Genomic DNA, 20233 nt, shown 5'->3' with positions numbered 1-20233 from the left:
CTGGTTAGAAAAAGACATGGAATCAGAAACTGGTAATGAGGACCCAAGGCCAAGCAAATTGGAGAGTGGAGCTCAGTGAAGTCAAGGAAGAGCAGAGAGCTGTTGGCACCCCCTATTGGATAGGATGAGGGCTGTGAAAGACAGGAAGCCCAGAAAACTCTTAAGAAAACTGGACATCAGAATTTGGAAAATCAAACTTCTATTTTGTTCTGTTTTATTTCTGGGCCTAGTTTTAAAAGTAAAAATTTAATTTTGTATATATTGGTGGAAAGTAATTTTTAACAGAGATTTCACAAGCTTGACTTCCAAAAAAAAAACAAAAAGACACTCATATCTTGAATTCTTCTCTAAGCTTTTATATTATAATTGAGAATTCCTCTTTCTGGAGCAAATCGCAATTTAGGAGCCACAAAAGGTAGATAGTTTTCTTATAGTTAAAATCTTGGTAAAAAAGGCTGGCTATTGCATTTAGACCAACAACATGAGAGAACTTTAGCCAATAAATTCACTTCTTTATGATTAAAAATCAGAGTTTAACCTTGGAAACATTTTTGTCACGGGAGACTTCATATTGTGATTAGTTATCTGAACAACCAAATGCCTCTGTGGGCCCAGTTAACCAGCCTCCCACTACATATGTATAATTATTTTTAGTGCATACACACACTCTGCTATAAAAGCTTATTTGGCCTTATGCTCCCCGCCGTTCTGAATTCTCTGTTTCATTACCAGTATCCACCCACAGAGTTTCAGAAAGCCATTCCCAAGTAGCAGAACCACAACTCTGAATTCTAAATAAACCACATCTCTATTAGCTCAGTGGACAGGGGAATTAGTTGCATGCTATGCATTACCCACATCCATCTACCCCATCAAAACTTATTAAAAATGCATACATATATAAGCAAGAAAATGGGACATTTAATTCAGACTGTGTTAATTTCTGTGTTACTTAGCAAGGATAAAGAAAAACAATACAGCAGACAGTTTTTAAGATTTTTACCTTGAATGTGGGCCAGTATTTACTTGAAAAAAATGTATTGAACACTGCTTTTTTTTCTTTTGAGAGAATGTTGAACAGCTATTTTCCAAAGATGTTATTACATTACAGCTTGAGTTATATGTCCAAATATGCAGGGTCTTTTAAAAGAAAGTTGGGTTGGGAAGGGAATATGTGTAGTACTGATTTGAATGGGAGGTATTGGCTGCAGCAAAGTCTGTTTTTCAAGTTGGCATTAACTGATAGTTCCTGTAACTGACAAGGATTCAAATCCATTTCTAGAAGATTAAAATCACATCTAAAGGTCTTGGTCAACCTCCTTCCTGGAACAGCAGTTGCAGTAATTGATGCAATTAAAAATGGGTCCTTTCTGGGATTGGAGGAAGTATAGACTAAGGAAGTGATATGTGAAAGTCTGTGACTAATCATTAAAGTGTACTTACAGATAAGTGTTGACTTTGCTACAAACCTGGACAAGCATAAGTGTTGGCATTACTGTTGATTGCCTGCTACAACCATCTTGCCATGCACTTTCCCATCAGACCTACACAATGTCAACATTTCTGGGAAAGAATTCGGCAGACACTCTAGCCAGTTATCTTCAAGTATGGCTACCCTGGAATACAGTTTTCTTTTTCTTTTCTTTTTTTTTTTTTTAACATAATTTCAGATTTACAGAAAAGTTACAAGAAAATTATGTCAAATTCTCACTTTCCTGTGCCCACCTTCCACATTCCCCAGATTTAACATTTTACCATATGGGCTTTTCTACTCTCCCCCCTACTGACCGTGTGTGTGTATGTAATCCATATCCCCGACCGTTTGAGTAAGTTGCCTTTGTTATGCTGAAATCTTCAGTGTGTAATTCTTAAAATCAAAGTATTACATAGCCACAGTACAGTTTGCAAAATTGTGAAGTAAACACTGGTGTAATATATAGCTGATTTTCTGGCATGGACATTATGATCAATAATCTTTCATTGAAGAGTGGCTGATGAACAGAGTCAATTGAATTGAGATTAAAATGTTAGGCACCTGATCCTCTCATGTTTCAAATATTAGCTAAAGACAGTTTTCATAATAATTTTATGCCGAATTCCTCTCCTAATTTTCCAGCAACTTGTTTTATAAATGAGATTATTTCTCTTTCCTTCATAAGCCATTTTCTTAAGGCAGCCTTCTTCAATTCTCTACATATTTGGTAGGACCTGCATCAGCCCTGCTACAACCATGAGTAATGAATACCTAATGTACTCATTCAGGAAAATAAATAGAGCTTTCTCTGGGCAAGCTTTGTCATCATATGTTACATTCAAACTTTAGGTTCACTTAGCCTCACTTCAGGAAAAGTAAGAGTGAGGCACAGGAGTATTTATTCATAAGCTGAAGGATTTACCCTGGGAGTAAGGAGTCAAAAGACCAGATCTTGGGTGGAAGACACTAAGCAATAGATAAGAGAGGAGCTGAATTAGGCTGATGCTAAATTAGAGACAAAAAAAGGTTTAAAAACAAATCAGCTGTTTAATTTTAGCATCTACTTAGTTATACATTCAAGCTGATTTTTTTAAATAGCATAATATAAATGTTCAAACATTTTTTTCCCCCTTGCATTAAGCCTGGACCACAGCCCACAAGATGACAGTCTCTCATTGTGAGATTATCATCATTAAGGACTTATTCCCTGTTAAAGAGATATTCATTGTTGTTGTTGTTGTTGTTGAGCACTAGTGGAATATTAAATACGGTCAGTTCTGCCCTTGCCCCTGGAGACTTGCATTATTAGCCAGATGGGCAAAACAGTTGGAAAATTAAGACTACTCATGGGGAGGGTAGTTAAGTTTCATAGGAGTGAGATAATGGGCATAGGAATATTTGACTTTTTGTATGTTTTTTTTTTAAAGAAAAAGTAAAAAAAAATTGAATTAGTGCCTTATTCTTTTTTCCCCTTTTCCCCACCCTACCCCCATATTCCGTGTTTTTCCATAAAGAACAGCTATTTTCAGTCTTCTGGGAAAAGACTCATGACCAGATCATGTTTAACCCTTAGGCAAGTCATCCATGCTTTGGAAACCAAAGATGGGGCGTCCGTTACTCTTTGAAGATTGCTGGCGTGTCCCTTCCCTCTAGTAGAAAGAAATGGCTATATTAACATCTAGTCCAGTTGCTCTGAACAGTTGTATACAGCTTACCCTTGAAAAACACAGGGTTTGGAACACTGTCCCCACATCCCCATGCACAGTTGAAAATCTATGTGTAACTTTTTAATCCCCCAAAACTTTACTAATAGCCTACTATTGACCAGAAGAAGCTGTACCAATTAAATATAAACAGCCTATTGATAGGTATTTTGTATGTCACATGTATTATATACTATAGTCTTACAATAAAGCTGGAGAAAAGAAAATTTTATTAAAATCATAAGGAAAAAGTACATCTGTATTACTGAACTGTGTTCAAAAAAAGCCTGCATTTAAGTGGACCCACTTTAAAGTAGTTTTAACTTGTGTTAGGGTCAACTGTAGTTTTACAAGGTATAATTTGAAAACCTGTAGGCTTCATGTAACTGCAGAATAAGTAGAAGACTTAATCTGTATTTTTAGGTGATCTAACTTCTAAATGAATGTCCTGGGAAACTGGATGAAAACAGTATGCCTGTCTTACACATAGTTGTAGGAAGGTAAATCTGGATATATAGATAATTCATGGATTCTCTCAAATTTCTCTTTCTTTAGATAAATGAAAATAAACTGTGGCTGATCGTAGTTTTCTGGAAATATTGGAAAAGATAGTAGAACCGAAGTTTAAGACCAGTCTTAGCACTTTGAGAGTCTTAAAACCCTCATGGTCATGGACCTAGATTTGTGGTCAAGAAACAGAAATTAGGGGACTTGAGCATGTGACCTTTGAGAGGTCTGTCTTTCTCTTGGGTTTCTTAATCTTGCTTCTCTCTCTGTCTAGCCTTAATAGTGTTAACCTTATTCTGTACTCTACTGATGCTGTAAATGTAATATTTCAAAAAAAATCAATGCTTTGTAATGTTGTTGAACTCTAAAATAACCAAGCATGTTATAAGAAGGAAAGATTATCTGTTGAGAGTAATTTGTCAGTTACGATGAGTAACTGAAAAATCTGTGGGGAAAAGTAGTATGGTTTAGTTGGGCAGGCAGGACAAGTGGAGAAGCTAAAATAAGGAAGTGGTACCAAGCCAGTATCAGCTACAAAGGAAGACTGCTGTGTTGCTGGTGTCACAGGCTCCACTGACCAAGTGGTGCCTCTGTAGAATGTAGATTGTGGTGATACCCTTTAAGTAAATAAACAAGGATGCTAGCTGCAGTGTTTCACCTGAACCCAGGAGTGGTTTATGGGGTACCCACCCTCATCTGCCTTTTTAAAGAGACCTTGTGTATGACCTGTAGGAAGCAGTCAAGGTGATTGAGAAGAGGAAGCTTTGACTTCTCTGGGGCTCATAAAAAGATGAGAAAGCACATTTTACTTTTTCTAATCATTAAAAGAAATAAAACTTCAAATGAAAATAAATGACTTTCCTTTCCTATTAGGGGCACAGCTTTTTTTTTTATATCATCCAAACAATAATCAGGAAAAAAAACTTTTGTGGACAGATTTCTAAAAATAATGTGAGAGAAATTAAAAATGAAGCTGATTTTGTGTAAATTAAATGCTAGAAATGTAGACCACAGAAATTCAGAAAGTTTGCAGGAATGGGAATAAAATAGGAGGAATAAATCCTTTTTTTTTTTAAGTNGGGGCTTGATCTCACAAACCGCAAGATCATGACTTGAGCTGAAATCAAGAATCAGGTGCTTAACTGACTAAGCCTCCCGGGTGCCCCAGGTGCCCCAGGAGTAAGTCTTTTTTTTTTTTAATGTTTTATTTATATCTGAGAGAGGGAGAGAGATAGCATGAGCAGGGGAAGGTCAGAGAGAGAGAGAGATACAGAATCTGAAGACAGGCTCCAGACTCTGAGCTGTCAGCACAGAGCCTGACACAGGGCTCGAACCCACGGACCGTGAGATCATGACCTGAGCTGAAGTCGGACGCTTAACCGACTGAGCCACCCAGGCACCCCAGAGTAAGTCTTATAAATCATATTCTAAGAGCAGATGACAAGTAGGATTATTCAGCAGAGATACTTTAGAGAAATTGTACCATTTTATTTGGATAAGAAGATTCTAAGTGGAACAGAGGGGCTCTTATTTTCCTTTTCAGGGGCTCCTGGGTGGCTCAGTCGGTTAAGCGTCTAACTTCAGCTCAAGTCATGAACTCACGGTTTGTGGGTTCCGGCCCTGTGTCAGGCTGACAGCTAGCTCAGAGCCTGGAACCTGCTTCTTATTTTCCTTCCCATACTTGGCCTAGGATCTGCTCTCTCCCTCACCCTCAGGCAGCTGGGTCTTTGTCTACATAGGAAATAGCAGAAACAATTTTTTGCAATTAGGTACTTTCATGGAAGAGCAGAAGCAGAGTGTTGAAGTGTAATAACCATTGGAGACAGGATAGCAAAGTGGTTAATAGCAGAGACTCTAGGCCATACATACTCTGAGTTCACATTCTGACTCTTCTTACCAGCTTGTGTGATCCTTGGCAATTCACTTAACACGTGTCTCAGTTTCGTCATCTTAAAATATGGGTAATAATAGCACTCACCACATAGCCCTGTAACAAACGTTGAAAGAGCTAATATATATATATATATCATATCATGTATATACAGTATATATACAGTAGTCTTCCCATAGCTTCCCTTTCCACTGGTTCCCTTTCCACAGTTTCAGTTACCCACAGTGGTCTGCAGTCCAGAAGCAGATGATTCTACTTCAAATGTATCATCAGAAAGTAGTAGCCCAAGTCTGCATCATAACACCTGCATCATTCGTCTCCCTTCATCTCCTTCTGTAGGCATATTACCTGTCACATTATCACAAGAAGGAAAGTGGGAGTGCAGTATAATTTTGAGAGAAGGGGTCCACATTCACATTACTTATCTTACAGTATATTACTATAATTGTTCTATTGTTAATCTCTTAACTGTGCCTAATTTATAAATTAAAACTTATCATAAGTATGTCTGTATAGAGAAAAACAGAATAGGCTTTGGTACTATCTGTCTTCAGGCATCCACTGGTGTTCTTGGAACATATCCCCTACAGATAAGAGGGAACTGCTGTAAAAGCATTTAGAAGGTGCTGGTGCAAAATAAGAGCTTTGTGATAGTACTTATTATTGCAGTTATTACTGAAGCTTAACTTAAGGAATCTCTTTTATCATATACACTTACGGTGATGATGGCCTTAAAAATGAGCTTAGACAGAAGTTTACTATATGATTCTATTTGTATGTCCATATATATGATATTCTTGACATGACAAGATTATAAAAATGGAGGGCGTATTAGTGTTTGTGGAGGGTTGCCAGGAAAGCAAGAGGGGAACATGGGAGATAACGACAGCTTTATTTCCCTAAAAACCAATCACTGGTGTTCTCCAATTACCTGTGTTCCTGAGACTGTGAAAGGGTCTGTTAGTTGGTAGGAAGTTTGGTAAAGAGAAGAAGGTAGATGAACAAGCTGTAAGCTATATGCAGATGGTATTGTGAAAAGCAGACTCCACAGAAAAGAATGTTGAGATGACAAAAGTGACCAAAAAAAAAAAAACAAACCCAAACACCTCTGTCTGCATATATACCATATAGTTCTTAAGTTCAAGAGGTATCTTTACTGACCTTTCTCTCTTCTACTTCTTTAATCACCCACCCAGAAGAATTTATCATATCCACATTGTATTCATAGCATTCTGTTCCTATATTAATGTGCCACTTATTATGCTGTAGGTTTGTTTGTATATATGTCTTTCCTTATGGATTGTGGCCTCCTTGAGGAAAGAGATCTCTACCATATGCAGATCTGATTTGCCAGTTCGCAGCCCAGTACCTGGCATACAGTGGACACTTGAGAAATAATATATGGGCTGTTGTCATGGCCCTGAACAGCCTAAGTAAAGTAGATCAAATAAACTGAGAATATTACTATACTTTATGAGATTGTGATTATTTTTGCAAATGAACATCCCTGGGCTTTTGCTTTATATTTTTTAATCTGGTGATGGGGCGCCTGGGTGGCTTAGTCGGTTAAGCGTCCGACTTTCGCTCAGGTCATGATCTCGCGGTTCGTGGGTTCGAGCCCCGTGTCGGGCTCTGTGCTGACTGCCAGCTCAGAGCCTGGAGACTGTTTCAGTCTGTGACTCCCTCTCTCTCTGACCCTCCCCTGCTCACGCTGTCTCTCTCTCTCTCTCCTAGAAATAAATTATATATATATATTTTTTAATCTGGTGAAATTTTTCCTTAGGTTTAAAATAATGAAGAAGTTTAGAGACTTGAGTGATATAGCAATGAAGAGATGTCTTATAGCAATAATTAGCAACCCTATAGTCCATCATGAGAGGGAAGGCAATCAGAAAAAGGCCAGGAAGCTACTGGAAAGGAAATAATTGGAGGAATGACTTGTGGCCTGTGGGACCAACTTTAGTCACAGGGAATGCCATCAGACTGTAAGAAGTCATAGGCTAAAACACTTGGAGCTAGCTCATCTCTAATGGTTGCCTAAGCATCCATCCTGTGCCCAGGGACAGATGAACTATATTCTGATGTCCAGTATGTGGCAAGGGTGCAGTAGAACCAGTTAGAAGAAGAGCATGCCTTCCCCCACTGCCAGTGTGCAGTAGGAACTGGGCGGATCGATTACACAGTACCTGCCCTGTGGATTTGTCAAAGGCTTGCTGCAAGTTTTCAATTTCTGGTCCTTACTGTGTAACAGAGATGTACAATTAAAAATCTCCTTCCTAATAAGTTATGCCATTAAGAAGTAGATAAAGAATCTAGGATATGGTATATTCCACAGGAAAACTAACCAAGACTGTTGAAAAGTTTAGGTCGTTTGAAGGCAGGAATGAACAAATGAAGGAAAACAAACACTTTGAAGGACATACTGTCCTAGATTAAAAAAGACTTAGACATAAGATCCAAATGCAACACATGAAACTTGATTGGACATGCCTTTGAGAACAATGGAGATATTTGGACATGGACTGAATAGGAGATGACATTGGGGAATTATTCTTAATGCTCTTAGGTGTGATATTTTGGTCATGGCAGGAAATGCCCTTATTATATTATATGTGTGTGTATGAAGTATTTTGATATGTGCAAATTATTTTCAGATGGTTTTGGACGGGGGAAAGCGTAAATGTGGAGGAGAGAGAAAAACCAGTGTGACAGATTATTAACAATTGTTGAATCTGAATGGAATGTGCACAGGTGTTTGTTGTACTCTTTGAATTTTTCTATGTGTTTGAAATTTTTCAAAATGAAAAGTTGTGTGATAACTAAATGCTTTCCTTTTGAAGTTGGAAATAATGCAAGCGTGTCCTCTTTCAACACTCCTATTCAGCATTACTCTAGAAGGCCTAGCCAGCACAATAGGCAAGAAAAAGAAATAAACAGGCATGCAGAATAGAAAGAAAAGTTGAAGGAAAACACTTTCCTTTGAAACTATTTGGCTCTGGTGCCATGATTTTATTTGTTTTATTTATTGGAGAGTTGTTCTCCCCACAGTCCATTGGCTTCTCCTACTCGATACATTGACAGATTTATAATCATTTTTTTCTGGTGTCAAGATGTGCCATGAAGGGGTACCTGGGTGGCTCAGTCAGTTGGGCATCTGACTTTGGCTCAGGTCATGATCTCACAGCCCGTGGGTTGGAGCCCCGCGTCAGGCTCTGTGCTGACAGCGCAGAGCCTGGAGCCTGCTTCGATTTCTGTGTCTCCCTCTCTCTGCCCCTCCCCCACTCATGCTCTGTCTTTCCCAAAATAAAATAAAATAAAATAAAATAAAAAGACACACACAAAAAAATTTTTTAAACAAAACAAAAAAGATGTGCCATGAAAATCAGCATCCACCTTCCCGTCCAGCAGGATTCAGAGACGAAGATTGGCCTTGAGGAAGTGAGAAATCTAAACCCAGTCTTTAAACCATGGCTTTGGGACTTGTGGGTGCTTCTCTCCCACATGGGTACAGATTATCATGACCTACAACTTCAATGTGTTCAGCTACTCTTAAAGCTATCTTCTAACCCAAAAAAGTCCCTACAGAAGCAGTTTTTACATTGCTGTCATGACCAAAATCAGGCAACTAGATGATACAATTACTGCCAAGAAAATTTCTGATGCTTTATGTCTTTTGAGCATATTGAAGACAGAGACCCCAAAAATTCAAGTGCACTCCCAGGATAGTCCGCTCTACTGATCAGCTACCTCAGGTCTCCCAGTCTTGTGTGCTCAACAGCGAGGGAAGAGTCAGAGGTCTGCTTTCAGTCTTGAGGTAATGGTGATGGAAAAGGAGACCATCCTCTGGTATCTGTAATAATAGCAAAGGAGAGAGCCAGTAAAAAATAACTGGGGGCAGGGGTAGGAGTAGAACTGGGATGGAGAATTGAGGAATCCATGCTTAAGAATCGCACTGCCTGGCAGTTGGAGAGCACCTGACCTTTAAGATGGTTATGATCTAAGGCATAGCCTCTTAAGTATATTTCAAGTTCTATCCATCTCATGTCATACAACAAATATATATGAAAGCAATCTCCACAAAATTTTAACATTCCATCCCCTCCAAAGACTTGAACTTCTTTCTTTGTCTGTGTAATAGCTTTGTAACTGGTGTATATTACAAAATTGCTGTAAGGCCATTAGGAAAGTAACACATGAGGGAGAAATTCCAGTTGAACACAGTGGGGGAAAAATGTTTAATGAGTCATAAGGAAGTTTTCTCTCCTGAATTCTTTCAGGAGAGGATGAATTTAATCCCTGCATATACTGAAAGCAAAGCACAAGGAGAAACAGAGGAACATACCTATAGAACAGTTTTTTAAGGTCTCTTTTATCAATTTTTCCAGTGAGAGTGTGGTATTTTTCATGGACGGAGGTTTTAGCAGCCTAAGCTCCTTTTAAATGGTCGAAGGAGAGACAGCAGTGGTGTGTGAGGGTTCATTAATTATTGCTCTTACTGATGTTTGCACAGGCTGTTAGGATCATAAATGTCAATCTGTCAAGAGACTGTGATAGGTTCTAAAAAAACTGATTGAGTGCCTCAAAAGCTGTCATACAGCCTGAGATGAAACAGATTCATCTTTCTTTCTTACAAGTGAGGGAAGGTGTGGGTGAATCGAATGAGGAAGGCTTCCTTCTCTTTGTTGCCACTTTGCTTCTCCCACTCTCCCGTTCTAAATTGTAGTGTTGGCTTGTACCGAGGGCCAAGAGCCTGCCTGAGATGTCAGAAGGCCACAGTCATGGTTAGCAGCCCCGGGTGTGTGCATGCTGCCAGCTGCACAGTGACGGGAGATTAAGAGAGATTGGGATTCCACTCTGACAGGCCTGACACAATCTATTTGGAAATTTTCAGGAGAGAACATGAGTAATAAAGACAAGAACAGTGACAGTAAGGAACAAATGTGAATATCTGTCAGAGACAAACAGAATTTTAAAAGAAGTGGCTCTGTTTGTTATCTCCAGTCAAGCTTTCCAGTTAAACTGTGTTCCTAAATTGAAAGTCTTACCACTGCTTTCCAAGATTGGCTAAGAAATAGTACAATTAGAAGAACCTCTCTCTTCAGAAGATTGTGTGTTTTTAAAATCTCTGTACTTGATTCTCTGTCACAAATTAAGTAGTAGTTACCTTCAAACCTAAGGAGCTGATAGGTAAAATACTTTGTCTTAAGATTTTCCTTTTTCATGTAGTCACATTATGATTTTTGATCAACCTTTCCTTCAACTTAGAAAAAATCCAATGTGCTATCCTTCTCATTCTATTAAACGTAGGCAGAGGAAGAGGGGATCCGGGGAGTACCAAGATCTGTGAACCCAGCATGGGAGTGTGGCAGCTCTTGTATGGGTCTATGCAGACTAGATTGTGTTCTCAAGAAAAAGCATACTGGAAAAAATGTGCTTTGTTGGCCCTTTATGAAGGACCTTAATTAGAAGTCACTCTTAACTCCTGGGGTGGAAACAGTTTCTAGCTTGCCACTACAGTTCCTCCTGCTGCTAATGAGCATGCTCCTTGCAAGGGCGGTTTTCTTCTGACAGTTAAAGCTGCATGTAAGAGTTATTTCTGTTCACCTTTCTCTCTGCGTTTAACCCTTACTGCCCAAGTTCAGATTGTGCAAGTAGAGTGTTGGGTGTTTTCCATCATTGTTGAGGAAGTTAAAGAGCCTCAGGGTAACAGGAGTGACGTTTTTGAGCAAAGAGTAAATAATCAGAGTTTAATGTATTCAAATATGGACAGTAGATGGGGGTTCCTTTAGTGTTGACCACATTTGGATCTTTTCTTACTGTTAGTCCTTTTTTAATTGACATAAAATTTATAATTGAATAGTTGAATTATTTAGTTCATTATTAAGCAATTAGAATCCTGCCCTGGACATCTGTTTCTCTTATTTAGGCAACTCACCACAAAGTTTCATTAAGTAATTAGCAGAAGAGATGTAAATTTCTTATGCAGACATGATGATAATCCTGTAGACTGCTATTTATTTCATTAGCTACTAATTAAAACACTAAGTTAACTTGTGAAAAAATGTCAAAGAATGGTTTGCTTCGCCAAGAAGTTATATATAACACTGTCACCTTCCTGGATGACAGCATGTGGAGGGTGGTAAACAGTTTAGGAAGCATTTTCTCCCCTCCTTCTTTCTGGCAGGGAGCATCGGAGGGCACAGGGATTCCTTTCCATCTAATAGACCATTGGCTGAATGAAGATTGAGTGGGCATATTCCAGAACATAAAAGTTATGGATCTCTCAATGTCTGAGAACAGTTCCTTGATCCTAAAAAAAATAACACATTCTGGTAAACTTTTCATCTGTGTTGGTTTAGAATCATTGGGGACTGCTTCTCATGGGTCAGACTTTATATACATGGATGCTTTTTGTCCTAGACTTACACAGATGCCCAGACACTAACTCTTAGAGGACTGTCTAGGGCTGAGTGGTGCTCTTTTAGGATAGCCAAGGCAGTGCAGCCAGAAGCGCAACGTCAGAAAACCCCCTTAGGACCTATAATTTCTGGAATGTCCCATACCTCCAGCTTTCCAGAACAAATAACCCACTAGTCTTTTATATAAAATGTGGAATAGTGGGGCGCCTGGGTGGCTTAGTCGGTTAAGCGTCCGACTTTCGCTTAGGTCATGATCTCGCGGTTCGTGGGTTTGGGCCCCACATCGGGCTCTGTGCTGACTGCCAGTTCAGTGCCTGAAGCCTGTTTCAGTCTGTCACTCCCTCTCTCTGTGACCCTCCCCTGCTCACGCTGCCTCTCTCTCGCTCTCCTGGAAATAAATAAAACATTTTAAAAAAAAAATGTGGAATAGGGAAAGGAAACTTTCAGCATGATATCATGCAAACTTACTCCTTATTTTTGCTGTTGAATGCTCTCTCATTAGTCAGACAAGGTAGGGAATTAGAGGAAAAGACCGGGCCTCCAACTTTTGAGGGTTCCATCAGGTGGGTTGTTTGGTAATGGCCACTGATGATTATGATTACATAAATGTGAATTCTATTTCCTATTCTTAGGAATCATACATTAAAAAGTATTTTCTTGCATATCACTCCCTTGCTTATCTGAATATACTTAGCTGTGGACAGCATTGCCATGCTAAAAGAAAAAAATTGTCTTCTTATAGCAAAGGTTTGCCTAGAAATGGAGGTGTATGCTAATGCTATGCAGGTAGATAGCATGTTCAACAGTTTGGGACAGAGTCATGTGGAAAGCACTTTTGAGTGTGAACTCTGTGTTTCCAGACACATGCTCAGTTCTGTCAGATAGCAGTGCGAATGAAAGTGCGTTAGGGTCTGAGCAGTCCTCTCTTACATTGGAGGTGTGCTGGCATCATGTCAGAGCCCTCTGGATCTTAACAATATTAATAATGCAAAGGCATCATCAGCCTCCTCCTCTTGTGTGGACTCCTCTCTCTCTTCTCCCAGCCCATGCCCCAGGGTTGGGAGATAATTTTGCATAAGGATGCTTCATATTTAGGACCTTGTCTCAGAACAAACACCATTTTTTGTTAAGACTCTTACTGTAGAATTTTCTCTTCTTGTTACAAAAAAATATATGTCTAAAAAGGGTTATTAATACAAATTGTGCCATTGCTGGTTTGTGAAAAAGGACCCCCCAGAGAGCACTGAGGCTCATAGGAGGTGACTTCCTTTTGGCTGGCTGCTTTGTAATGATTTACATTTAGATTGTTGCTTGTTGCCGTTGTAGGGGAAGGGGCTCTGTCTGTGGCTGCCTCAGTCATCACACCAATTGGGTTTGGACAGCTCCGCTCAGCAGAGCTGGGAAATAGGTTGAACTTGCTTTCAATTGTTTTCATCAAAGACCTTGTTTAGTTGGTTTGTATTGGGGGAAAATGTCATGTAGGACTGGACGAACTAAATGAGATGAAAAATGAAGTTTACAATTGCTAAGAATGGTGCGTGCCTTCCATAAGTCAGTGCACAGTGTGGTGAGCTGAGGGGGTGGGGCAGTGAGTGCTCTCCCGTGAAGTGCAGCATCTTCACACAGAGGGAGGCTGGGGAAAGAGGTATAGACAGCCTCCACTGAAATACATCCAGCAGTCTGCTGCTTCTCACTAGGGCCACTTTAAATAGAAAATCCAACTGCCTAGGAAAAGATTCATTCATTTAAGAAATATTTATTGAGTTGTAGGCATGGAAGGCAGATTATGAACAGTGCAGGTGAAACCTCCTGCCTTCCAGGAATTTCTATCCTCCTCGAGGGTAATGTTAAAAGACATAGAACCGTGGAGGAGTAAAAGGCAGGAGTTGGGAAGAGAGGAAGTGCTAGGGAAGGGGTAAGAGTGGTCTAGATAGGGTGAACAGGGAAGAAGACATCATTAAAAATGTGACTTGAAAGACTTAAAAGAGATGAGACCCATGTAGATCTGGGAGAAGAGTTTCAGACAACAGAAACAGAAGGTGTAAAGGCCCTGAGGTAGGGGACAACAAGGAGGTTAGTACAGATGGAGTAAAGGGAGAGAGCAGCAGGAGATGAGGGGAAAGAGCAGAGAAGAGGGCAAATCATGCAGGGCCTTGTGAGGGCCCTAGTATGCATTGGAACTTTTACTCTGGGAAGAGGAGTTTTAAAAAAGGTTTTGAACGGGGAAGTGAAGTGATTCTAACTTGATTTTTAAAAGATCACTTGGATGTGAACAGACCGTAGGAGCTAAAGGGTAGGCAGGAGGCCAGTTAAAAAGCTCTTATGTGAGATGATGATGGCTTGGACCAGTGTGGTGGTGGTGGAGGTGGAGGGGTGAGAAGAGGTGGGTTCTGTGTGTGTTTTGAAGAGAATCATTTAGGAGACTGTGTTCCAGAGATGGTTTAGCACAAACCCCTTTGGAACCTTGGAAAAAGGTGCATCTTCAGTTTGCAGTGGAGCAAATCCAAGAATACAGAGTCCCCAAGTGCTCCTCTTTCTTTTGAAGGCAAGAGTTATTTACAGCTTGCCTATGGCAAGAACTTTCATTTTAGTTATTTTGTTAAGGTTCTACAAAACAGAAGTTGTCACACATCGTACCTCCCTCCACCTGCCAGTTTGGCACCAGCGTTGAGGGTTGTAGTACAAAATGCTGCTTCTGTAGCCTCCACAGTGGAGGCTGTGGGATAGCCTGCTTGTGAATAAACAAGGATACTCCTTCACTCTGCGTAAAGTTGAAATAATTGTCAGCATCAGAACCTGATTCTTGTGTGTGTTGTTACATTTAGGGCTAGAAACATGAGTGTTTTTACTAGAAAAAATTATGGATCACCCATCAAACACTGGCATTGGGTATAGAATTGTGCTAAACATGGCGCTATAAAGAAATATTAGACATAATCCCTTCTCTAAGGAATTACGGTCTACTGGGGCCAAATATCTAAGAAGCAGTAAATAATCAGTAGAAGTAATAAGCAGCTAGAGCCCAGAGAAGGGGTATAGAAAAGAAGAGGATCTCCGTTTGGGTGGTCTCCTCAGAGAAACCGCTGTTTTTAAAAACAACAACATCAGGCTGATTTTTGTTGAGTCACCCCACTCTCCTCTCCTAGCTCAGGCCTCGCTTATTAGAAGTCCGCCCCGAAGGTACGTGCTTTGTCACAGTCTGTGCAGTATAAACCAGGCCAGGCAGAACTGGCTCTTGCTCACACAGGTCCAGTTCCTGTAAAAGGGCAGCAGAAGGCCTGGCAGTACATTAATTAGCTGTGCTTGCCAGGCCGGGTACTAACCCTGACCCCCAAATGTGTTGTTTTGATCAGATTCACAGTCTGAGAATGAGGCTTCGCCAGTGAAACGGGCACGACTACTGGAGAACACTGAACGGCCCGAGGAAACCAGCCGGTCTAAACAGAAGAGTCGACGTCGGTGCTTCCAGTGCCAAACCAAACTGGAGCTGGTGCAGCAGGAACTGGGATCATGCCGCTGTGGTAAGCATCACCCCTGGTGGCATGATGGAGACTGTGTGCTTGATACCCTGGCATAGCTTTGGAAATTATTCCTAAGAGGCTGAAGTTATTCGTTCTTCTCCTGAGTACCTCCCTGCAGGCAATGGGTTTGGAGATTCAGAAAGTAAGAGTAGAGGGGTCTTACTTCTAAACACCTTTTATTTCCTCTCACGCTTACAAACAATGCACAAACATTCCCAGCTACTCTTAAATTTGTTTCATTAGAGTTGCATTGTCACTGCTTACTGATTCTAACTTCTCCTCACTGCATATTACTCTAGCTCCTACTCATTGATGACTTATGAAAATTAACCAAACCAGTGAAATTCTGAGATATGTACCATACAATTCAGATATTCATTTTTTAAAATATTTTTTAATGTTTTTACTTATTTTTGAGAGAGCGAGCATGAGTGGGGGAGGAGCACAGAGAGAGGGAGACACAGAATCTGAAATCGGCTCCAGGGTCTGAGCTGTCAGCACAGAGCCTGATGCAGGGCTCTAACTCGTGGACCGCAGGATCATGACCTGAGCCAAAGTTGGACGCTCAACTGTCTGAGCCACCCAGGCGCCCCCAGATATTCATTTTGAATGAGCATCTATGTATAATAAATGGAAACTCTTTCCCCCCATATCCATTTTATATTAAAGTTTGATTGGAAAATTTTCTTTGAACCATAATTCATTGTCAGTTAACCCCTTGAAATAGCTTTAAAGTAACATTTCCTTCTGTATTATACAGTGTTATACTAGCTCTTAGAATTTGCTGTACAGGGATATATTTTTTTAAAACTGTATGCCTACCTACAACGGAACAAAACTAGACCAATTTTTTCTCTCCCTTTGACCATGTGCATCGTGTCACAGAGAAGCAGAATTGTGTATTTCCATTATTTAGGTTGACTTACAGCTTTCTTGTTCCTGTTTTTATTTCCAGATTTAAAGCTTTGTGTTATAAAATTGTTCTATGGGACAGAGCTGTCATCAGGCAGACTTGGAGGCCTGGCTCTCGCCTCTGAGTGTCTTGTGTCCTTTGCCCTAAGAGTGAGCTTTAAAAGTCTCCCTTCTCCTCTAGGATAGTCATAGATACCCCACAAGTACTGCTGCTGGCAGGCAGGGCTAGATGGTTCTCTCAGCAGTTAGAAAATTACAGTTGCTCCTAGTCCTTCGTCTTCTGAAGAGGCAGCTATTGCTTCTCCTGTGCCTCAGTTATTTAGCCTGTTGGAAATGAAAAGGAAAGGAGGGTATACCAGCTTCTCATGGAAACAAAGTTGGAACTCCTCTTGCTATCAAGACCAGAAATCTGTTTGTTGCATACTCTGGTACTCAACAAGATGGAAAGTGTATGTTCAGCTGCAGAAACGGACACCAGCATGGGGAGTCCAGGTGTCACTGGATGAGTTTTTATTTTTTTAGCTTGACATTTAGTTATCGTATTAAACGCTTGTGTGAAAGTGTAGAGAGGTAGGATAAGAGGTGACAGGAGAGGCTGTCAGCAGAATTTTCAGACCTCAGTTGTGTTCATGTAGAACTCCAGGAGAGCCCAAAAGCTTATTCTTAGACTGACTCTTCATCAACCCTGCCAGGTAATTTTAAATCCATAGTGAGAAAGGGAAGGAATACTGTGGTTAGCCAGAGCAGACTCTGGGGCATGGTGGCTAACCAACTCGCCCATATTGAAGGGTTTGTCTCGTTTTTTGTGGTCTGCAATTCTTAGCTCTCGTCTTCACATGAACTTTTGGGGAACAAGGGTTTAGTAGTGGAGTCTGTTATCAGTGTAGTGAAGCCCACCTGACCATTTTGCTTGTTACTTTTATAACACATGCCCTTGGTTGTTCCTAAATTAGAACCATGGGATTTTCCTGTACCTTATGTTCTTGTTTCCTTCTTGAAAGCAACTGAATCCTGGGTATTACACAGGATTTGCCCTAGTGGATCAAGCAATTGATCCATAAAGTGTGCTGTCTTGCCTCTGGCAGTGGCTGATTCCTCCTGTCCTTATCAGGCAAGCAGTGAGAATTCACAGTTTAGCACTGAGAGATCCAGAAGTGTAGTAACCAGGTCTCCCCCAGTTTACACTGCAGCTTTGATGCAAACCACCAAATTTCCTAAGGTCTTAAGCACCCAGCTGAAAAAAATCTAGAAATACATGTTAGATGATTTTATGTGCTCCCGGGTGAAGCCAACTTGACTGTCTCTGGTAAATTCTAAGTGCCTGCTGGGTTTACCACAGACATGCATTCTTTTTAAATGATCTAACACATAGTCCCTTGGCTTATGCCCAATTCTGAGGGCCTGCTTACAGAGAGATTTGATTTTAATGCTGGGAAAGAAAGCCCTGAGCTTTGTGCACTCCCTCCAGTTGTAGTTTTCCTAGAGAGAACGGGGAGTTCAGTTTGGCCCACTGAGAGTGTTAACACTTATGTGCCCAGAAAAATGGCTGGGTCTACTGCCACATTTTAAAAGATAAAGGACAGCAATGGAGCAGTGGGAACATACACCTCTGGGATTGTCTTTGACAAATAGCTTTTGTGTTCCTCCTGCCTGTCTGCTCGGATCTCTCTAGGAAAGGGTGAGTTGTGTAGTTATTTCCTTGAGGATGCATGAGGTGTTGAAGAGACATTGAACTGCCCTGAAAGGTCGGGGGTGGGGAGCATGGTAATTTATTGCTAGAAGTGAAGACTCAAGAAGGTAGTTTGAACTCACACAGAACACTTCTCCACTGCAGAAAATCTTTTTCTTAATATATATATTCACAATCTTTTTTTCCATTCCTCTTCCACTCTGTACAGGTTATTAACTGCTGACAAGAAATTCACATCTCATAAATAATGCTTAAGAGCCATTGCTATATAAATTGAATGTGTTATGAATTGTGATGGGCCTTTTTGTAGCATTCGATGCCTAGAGCAGGAAGAACAGAGGATGTCATTTTCATTAATTTCTAATGAGGTGCCAATTAAAGACAGGGAAGATGCTCCAAAGGGAAGAGTGGCCAAGCTCCCCTGAATCCTCCGCCCCGGGGCTGTCATCCAAACACTGCCAGCAAGCCTTCTCTAAAAATTCCATTAAATTACAGTCTCATCGAGAGCACACACAGACACATTCAGCTTCCCTTTGATCTTCAAAAGAGCAATTTGTAAGGCGAGTTCTGAGCCTTCTCACATAGGGAACAGCTAGAGGTGATAGGAATTGTTAATTGCCAAGATACTCCATGGGCTTTCAATAAGGAGGTGAATTTTGAAGATGAATTCCCCTCTGCCTTGCTGTGACTAGATAACCTTTAAATCAACAATACCAAAGTAACACCCTTTTCCTGTGAAATCTTTCAGGATGCCAATTAGAAAAGGCATGTGGTGAGGCTGGGATGATATCCTGTATCCGAGAGTATCTTCAACAGTTTACCTTCTCAAGATAGAAAACAATTGCATGAAAATGGATTTAGTTGTTTCATTTTCTACTCAGTGGGCAAATTGATCAGCTCATTCTCATTACAGGAGTCTTGTCTCTACAAATGCCACCTAGAGGATGTTCTGAAATTTGGCCATCCTCATCAGATCTGGGCCACATAGCAGCCATGTGAATGCTGTGTTCTCTAAGTAGTCTTGCACAATGCACACAGCATGGCTTAGTAATCGCTGTGCCTTGCTTCCCAGAGCCACAGAATTAATTTTTAAATACCAGACTAAGAGCTTGCATAAGTTATCACCTTTTTTCAGTTGACAGTGACTTAAACTGTAAGCCGATATTCTCCCTTTTGATATAACAATGCTTTTACTAACAACCTGAGTAATCTGGCTTCCATTATTGCTTTCAAAATAAATTTTATATTAACATTAGAAACTCCAGAGTGCTGTTTTAGCTCTTTAGTTTATCATCTCCAAGTGCCTCAGTGGTCATTTTCTGCATTATCATTCACTGTCAAACTAAATTCTTCAAGCATTTAGTGAGATATGACTATGCACAAAGGATTGTGTTAGGTTTTGTGGGGAAAGTAGGATCTAGAAATATAGAATGTAGGAAGAGCTCTTAGTCTACGTCTGTGGTTTCAAACTTGAGTGGGCATCAGAGTTGCAGGGAAGGTGTGGCAAACACAGCTTACTGCCCAGCTCCCACCCCCAGAGGCTCTGATTCAGTGGTCTGTGCTTGTATAACAAGGTCCTAGGTCATGTTGCTGCTGGTCTGAGGGAACCACTGCTCTAGGCAGTTCTCAGTCCTGGGAAGCTTTTAAAAATAGAATGTCTGGGCCTCGCTCTAAATAATTAAATCATAAAAGGACATCAACTATTGTTTTAGCTTTTTATTTGGAAATTTAAAGTGTTTTTCTGGACCATTTGAGAGTAAGTTGCAAACATCATGGCCTTTTGTCTTTATAAACGTCAATGAATGTTTTCTAACAACAGGGATATTATTTTTATATCCATAACAGTTATCAGTTTTAGTAAGTTGATACTGATTCAGTGCCTTTATTAAATCTGCCACCCATATTCCAGTTTTCTCAGTTGATCCAGAAATGTCTTCTGTAAAAGCATTTTTTTCCCCTCCAGGACAGAATCCAGTTCAGGATCAGGTATTGCATTTAGTTGTCATGTCTCTTTAGACTCTTTTAACTTGGAACTTTTTATGGCCTTTCTTTGTTTTTAATGATATTGACATTTTTGAAGACTACAGTCCCCTTTCCCCCCCGCCGCCCCCCCCCC

The 20233-nt window shown here is 40.4% G+C and overlaps 1 protein-coding gene across 1 annotated transcript in view; it reads left to right on the top strand.

Annotated features, from left to right (window-relative positions):
- The window catches only part of ZFAND3 (zinc finger AN1-type containing 3), a 318409-nt gene that overhangs the window by 271857 nt on the left and 26319 nt on the right, over nt 1-20233 (top strand). Inside the window, exon 5 of the mRNA XM_077754868.1 lies at nt 15348-15515. Within this exon, the coding sequence (XP_077610994.1) occupies nt 15348-15515 (168 nt within the window). The remainder of the gene's footprint in view (nt 1-15347; nt 15516-20233) is intronic.

The sequence above is a fragment of the Crocuta crocuta genome, unplaced genomic scaffold (assembly GCF_008692635.1).
Source record: "Crocuta crocuta isolate KB4526 unplaced genomic scaffold, BGI_CrCroc_1.0 scaffold132, whole genome shotgun sequence".
Classification (NCBI taxonomy): Eukaryota; Metazoa; Chordata; class Mammalia; order Carnivora; family Hyaenidae; genus Crocuta; species Crocuta crocuta.
This window is presented reverse-complemented; position numbering and strand designations above follow the sequence as displayed.